Source organism: Chiloscyllium plagiosum, chromosome 20, assembly GCF_004010195.1.
Source record: "Chiloscyllium plagiosum isolate BGI_BamShark_2017 chromosome 20, ASM401019v2, whole genome shotgun sequence".
NCBI classification, from domain to species: Eukaryota; Metazoa; Chordata; class Chondrichthyes; order Orectolobiformes; family Hemiscylliidae; genus Chiloscyllium; species Chiloscyllium plagiosum.
The window spans coordinates 61,821,570-61,827,651 of record NC_057729.1 but is presented as its reverse complement, the minus strand read 5'-3'; the positions used below and the strand labels follow the sequence as shown (position 1 = coordinate 61,827,651).

Below are 6,082 nucleotides of genomic sequence, written 5' to 3'. Positions count from 1 at the left end.
AGGAGGGTGGAGTGGATAGGTGGAAAAGAAGATAGGCAGGTAGGACAAGTTTTGGGGACAGTGCTGAGCTGGAAGTTTGGAACTAGGGTGAGGTGGGGGAAGGGGAAATGAGGAAACTGTTGAAGTCCACATTGATGTCCTGGGGTTGAGGTGTTCCGAGGCAGAAGATGAGGCGTTCTTCCTCCAGGCGTCTGGTGGTGAGGGACCTCCATGTCCTCGGCAGAGTGGGAGGGGGAGTTGAAATGTTGGGCCACAGGGTGGTGTGGTTGATTGATGCGGGTGTCCCAGAGATGTTCCCTAAAGCACTCTGCTAGGAGGCGTCCCGTCTCCCCAATGTAGAGGAGACTGCATCGGGAGCAACGGATACAATAAATGATATTGGTGGATGTGCAGGTGAAACTTTGGATGTGGAAGGCTCCTTTACCTAGTCCTCATCAAATGTCTACTGTAATACTGTCCTCGACTAACAATGCCACACCTCCCCCCTTTTACCACCTTGCCTAATTTTACTGAAACATCTCAACCCTGGAACCTGCAGCAATCATTCCTGTCCCTGCTCTATCCATGTCTCCAAAATGTCCACAACATCAAAGTCCCAGATACCAATGCAGCACATTCATCCAGCTTATTCTGGATGCTCCTGATGTTAAAGTAGACACACTTCAAACTAACTTCCTGCCTGCTAGTACACTCCTGCGACCTTGTAACCTTATTCATGACCTCACTACTCTCAACCTCCTTTACACTGGAGCTATAATTCAGGTTCCTAAAACCTCGATGAATTAGTTTAAACTCTCCCAAAGAGCTGTAGCAAATTCCCTCCCCCCCGCCCCTGGAGACGACAACTATTTGTTCTGGCTTTAAGCTTCCACCCTAGCTCCCTGAATTTCTCCCTTGTGTCCCCATCCCTTTTCTTACCTGTGTCTTTAATACCTATGTGGACCATGACTGGGGCTGCTCCCCTTCCCCCTTAAGAATCACAAAAACACGATCCAAGACATCACTGCCCCGACACCTGGGAGGCAACACATCAACACTCGTTCCCACAGAATCTCCTATCTGTCCCCCTGGAGACCCCAATTACTAATGTTCTATTCCTCTTCCCTTCTGAGCAACAGAAACAGAAGTACCCCATGGCTTACCCCTCCTTGGTCGTTTTCCCCCCAACAGTATGTTGTACAGGGGAATGGCCACAGGGAATCCCTGCACTGACTGCTTCTTACCCCTTCTAACAGTCACCCAAGTAACTTCATGTCTAGGAGTAACTACCTCCCTGTAGCTTTTACCTACAGCTGTCTGCCTCCCGAATGATCCTGATTTCATCCAGTTCCCTAACACTGTCTCATGGTGTCCCTCACCTCAAACATCCCATAGGAGGAACATTGCCCTGCCACCCCTGCTAATTTTCCTTACTAAGAAATGAAAGAGAAAAAAAAACTTACCTGATTTAACCCTCTAGTGGGGTAAGGTTAGAGGAGGTGGGTGGATGGGAGGTCCTACAGGTTTCAGGTGTAGCAAACACCCAACTTGTATATCTGTAGGGGGGACAAAAGTGCCAGAAGCTTCTGCACTCTGGTAAGTTTTTAAATGGAGAATTTACCTTCCTAACAACAGCCCCCTGAACCTAACTCCATGAATCGCCTTCACAGGACCACTTCCTTCCTACCTGTCATTTTTACTAAGATGGACAATGACTTCTGCATGTTTACCCTCTGGCTTCCTCCTCCATCTTTACCCAACTCGTGATATCTCTTGACTTCCAGGGTTAGCTGGACTGCTGAAATTCTGTTCACCCTGAGGAACGTGCTGGCCCTAAATTTTCACTATACTAGTTTTGGAAGACTTCCACTTTCCAAATGTGGGCTTAGCTGCAAGTAGCTGCTCCCAGTCTATTTTCTTGCTGATTTTGAATGGTTCTGGCTGCACTGTTACCACCCATCCATTCCAAAGGTCATCAGACAGCTTCTTAATTCAAAAACACCTCGTACTGTTCTGAATTGATACTGCAGCAATCTCACTGCTCCAAAAGGAACATAATCTTGGACTGTAAAAAAATTCTTGACATTTAGGGTGTAGGTTTGCACGCTGAGCTGTAGGTTTACCTGGCTAGGTAACATCATCAGTGGCGACCTCCAAATGAAGCGAAGCTGTTGTCTCCTGCTTTCTATTTATATGTTTGTCCTGGATGGGGTTCCTGGGGTTGTAGTGATGTCATTTCCTGTTCGTTTTCTGAAGGGTTGATAGATGGTATCTAGATCTGTGTTTGTTTATGGCATTGTGGTTGGCGTGCCAGGCATCTAGGAATTCTCTGGCATGTCTTTGCTCAGCCTGTCCCAGGATAGATGTGTTGTCCCAGTCGTAATGGTGATTTTTTTCCCTCCGTGTGTAGGGCTACGAGGGAGAGAGGGTCGTGTCTTTTTGTGGCTAGCTGATGTATGTGTATCCTGGTGGCTAACTTTCTTCCTGTTTGTCCTACGTAGTGTTTGTGACAGTCCTTGCATGGAATTTTGTAGACTACGTTGGTTTTGTCCATGGGATGTACTGGGTCTTTTAAGTTTGTTAGTTTTTGTTTGAGAGTGTTGGTGGGTTTGTGGGTTCCTGGGACAGGCAAAGCAAAGGCATGCCAGAGAATTCCTAGAGGCCTGGCACGTCAACCACAACGCCATAAACAAAAACATAGATCTAGATACCATCTATCAACCCCTCAGAAAATGAACGGAAGTGACATCACCACAAATCCCAGGAACCCCATCCAGGACAAACATAAATAGAAAGCAGGAGACAACAGCTTCGCTTCACTTGGAGGTCGCCACTGATGTTACCTAGCCAGGTAATGAAACGTCTGGATATCAAACCTACGGCTCAGCGAGCAAACCTACATCCTAAACCTCAACCTGAGCTACAAACCTTCACAAATCTTGCAAAAATTCTTGACATTTCAGCTGTGTTTTTTCCTGAAGTGAGCTCAAACAATAATAATTAGTGCGTGGTGATGAGCAATAAGTAAGTGTGCAGAAAAAGCAAAGAACAAAAGAAGTGACTGGATAGTAGAAAATAACCTCTGCCAAGGTAGCAGCTGAGCAAAGGAATGCCATTCATAAATCAGCCTGTACAGCCAGAACAGTGTTAATCCAGAAGTGAATAGTGACACACAACTCAGGCAAAGTCAATTCTCTCCTAAGACAGACAAATGCCAATGTTTATATAAGTTATTGTTGATGTGTTATGGATTCCATAGTTGTTTGAATTGATTTATTCCTTCTGACTGTCCTGTTGTTGCACTTCAATCGTAGACCTAGTGAAGAGCGTTTGCTAAATTTAAATCCTGCACCCATTAGTTTAGCCTTTTGATTGACTCTGTTCCAGTATATTTTTGTGATTGAGTCTTCATTTGTTTTCCTGCTACATTGTAATTGTACCAATCTTAAATTGAATGGTCAGCATTGTGGAACAGCCAGTTCTATACATTTCTGTTTGCTAGCAGAACTTTAGATGGATGTCATCTATTGATATTCCTTTATTTACATTTAAATGTCAAAGCTAGTTAAAAATTTAATTGACAGCATGTTATCATGGCATGTGTAAAATTGTGAGCAATTCATTGTTGAGAGTTTCTCCTTCATTGATGGTTTGACTTTGCTTGGTAGGTGTAACATGTTTTTAGATCCCTGTTTCATTCATAAGATATGATATCTTTTGTGCCATCCGACAATTGCAATTATAGTGTATGTTGCTTTTATAAAGTGGAGCAGGTGAGAAAAAAGTCATGGAAAGTGTACTACAGGTTGACTTAACTGAGCAGTGTTCAATGAAATGCATTGTTTGTGGTAAATGCCCTGTTTAAGAATGTTTTATTTGCAGTGTATGCATGGAAGGGGGAAACAGATGAAGAATACATTTGGTGCATTGAGCAGACTCTGTACTTCCGTGATGGAAAACCCCTCAACATGATTTTGGATGATGGTGGGGACCTTACGAATCTGGTTCACAACAAACATCCTAAGCTCTTACAAGGTGACTGTCATTTTCTGTCATTTTGAAGAAATTATCTTTGGATGGTGTATGTTATTTTGGATTATGGCCTTGCTATTCTGTTCCCTATTTGTTGTTAATATACCATATACTGAAAGCTGTTGGTCTTTAGTAAAATGAGAAAAGAATTCCTGGTCTGGGCAGTAACCAAGATTGGAAAGACATATCAGTTGGGACGAATCCTTTATGACCACTGTCGGTTTGATTCTTGTGTAGGCACTCTTTGTTTCACCACAGTTTCCAATAGTCATTGCAGTGTCATTGAGACCAGTTGGAATGTGATTACATTTCCCAATTTGGTTAAATAAAATTATTTCTGTGATGGTGAGGTGCGTGGTTCTGAAGCAGTTCAAAAATATTTTCTACATCAGATTTGCTCAGGAGTTTGAAATCAACAAAATATTTTACTGAGCTATTGGGCAATTTCTAATTGTGCAAATCACTGCTATTTTATTCCTAATTATTCTTCAACATGGGCACCAGCGAAAGGAGTGAAATACTTAAGGCTGTAACTACTACACACTCAACTAACTTAAACCTTACCCTGCCAAACGTTGGAGATCTTTTCGTAGAATCATAGAGTGGAGTCTGTGCTAGTCCTTTGAAACAGCGACTAATCTTGAGCTGATCCTTGCCTGTTCAGTATAGATATTCTGCAAATGTTTCCTTCTGAAAACCCTACTTTAATTTGCCTCCGTCACTCTCTCGGAGTGCACGCCGGATCCGCATCCACTGCTTCTTTGAAAATGTTTTCCCTTGTGGCCACTGCTTCTTTTGCCATTTACCCTAAACCTGTGCCCATCTTTCCACCAAATGGAGTTGTTTCTCTCTATTTACTCTGTCCCAGCCCCTCATGACTATAACTTAGTATTTTTGATTTGATCATGGCATGCTTAAATGGAAAGAGGTCTGATTGTGTGTTAATTCTGCAGATATCAAGGGAATCTCTGAGGAGACTACAACTGGAGTGCACAATCTCTATAAGATGCTCAAGCAAAAAGAACTTAAAATTCCTTCTATCAATGTGAATGACTCTGTAACTAAGGTAATACATTCTGTTGAAGTTCCTAATATATTGTGCCATTAATTAACCCTGCATTTGAGATGATTTCTAAAGGTGTTCAAAGCTGACTTTGGCTTTGCTAAAGAAAATCCTTGGGTTCTCTTCTTACGATTGCAAATGGGCAGTCGGTTTCTGTGACTGAGGCAAGTTCAATCTGTGTATTTGAAAGGGAATTACACAGTTATTGGAAAAATAATCAAAGTACAAAGTTACGCGTGCAGACAGGAGAACAACACTTTGGAGAGCTGGCACTTGCGTGATGGATTGCATGGCTGCCAAAGCTGTTCATTTTGGAAGGGACAGCACAAGAACAGTATTTTATTAAGTGGAGAAAAGCAGACCACAAAGGGACTTCGGTGTACTTATGCACAAAATACACAGGTGCAGTGGATATTCAAAGTATGGAAAGATATCTGAAGCACTGAGACACATTTTGATCCTCTTATTGAAGGAAAGATATCATTTCATTGGATATAGTTCAGAGAAGGTTTGCTAGGATGATCCATGGTTTGGTGGGATTGTCTGATGAGCAAAGGCTGAACAGGATGGAACTTTACTCACTGGAGTTCAGATAATAAAATTATGAAAGGAATAGGGTTCTTTTTGTCATTTACATAAATGATTTGGATGCGAGCATAAGAGGTACGGTTAGTAAGTTTGCAGATGACACCAAAATTGGAGGTGTAGTGGAGAGCGAAGAGGGTTACCTCCGATTACAACAGGATCTGGACCAGATGGGCCAATGGGCTGAGAAGTGGCAGTGTTTAATTCAGATAAATGCGAGGTGCTGCATTTTGGGAAAGTAAATCTTAACAGGACTTGTACACTTAATGGTAAGGTCCTAGGGAGTGTTGCTGAACAGAGACTTTGGAGTGCAGGTTCATAGCTCCTTGAAAGTGGAGTCGCAGGTAGATAGGATAATGAAGGCAGCGTTTGGTATGCTTTCCTTTATTGGTCAGAGTATTGAGTACAGGAGTTGGGAGGTCA

The 6,082-nt window shown here is 42.7% G+C and overlaps 1 protein-coding gene across 1 annotated transcript in view; it reads left to right on the top strand.

Annotated features, from left to right (window-relative positions):
- The window catches only part of ahcy (adenosylhomocysteinase), a 102,280-nt gene that overhangs the window by 34,104 nt on the left and 62,094 nt on the right, over nucleotides 1-6,082 (top strand). The window contains exons 3-4 of the mRNA XM_043710997.1: nucleotides 3,862-4,014; nucleotides 4,965-5,077. Of these exons, the coding sequence (XP_043566932.1) occupies nucleotides 3,862-4,014; nucleotides 4,965-5,077 (266 nt within the window). The remainder of the gene's footprint in view (nucleotides 1-3,861; nucleotides 4,015-4,964; nucleotides 5,078-6,082) is intronic.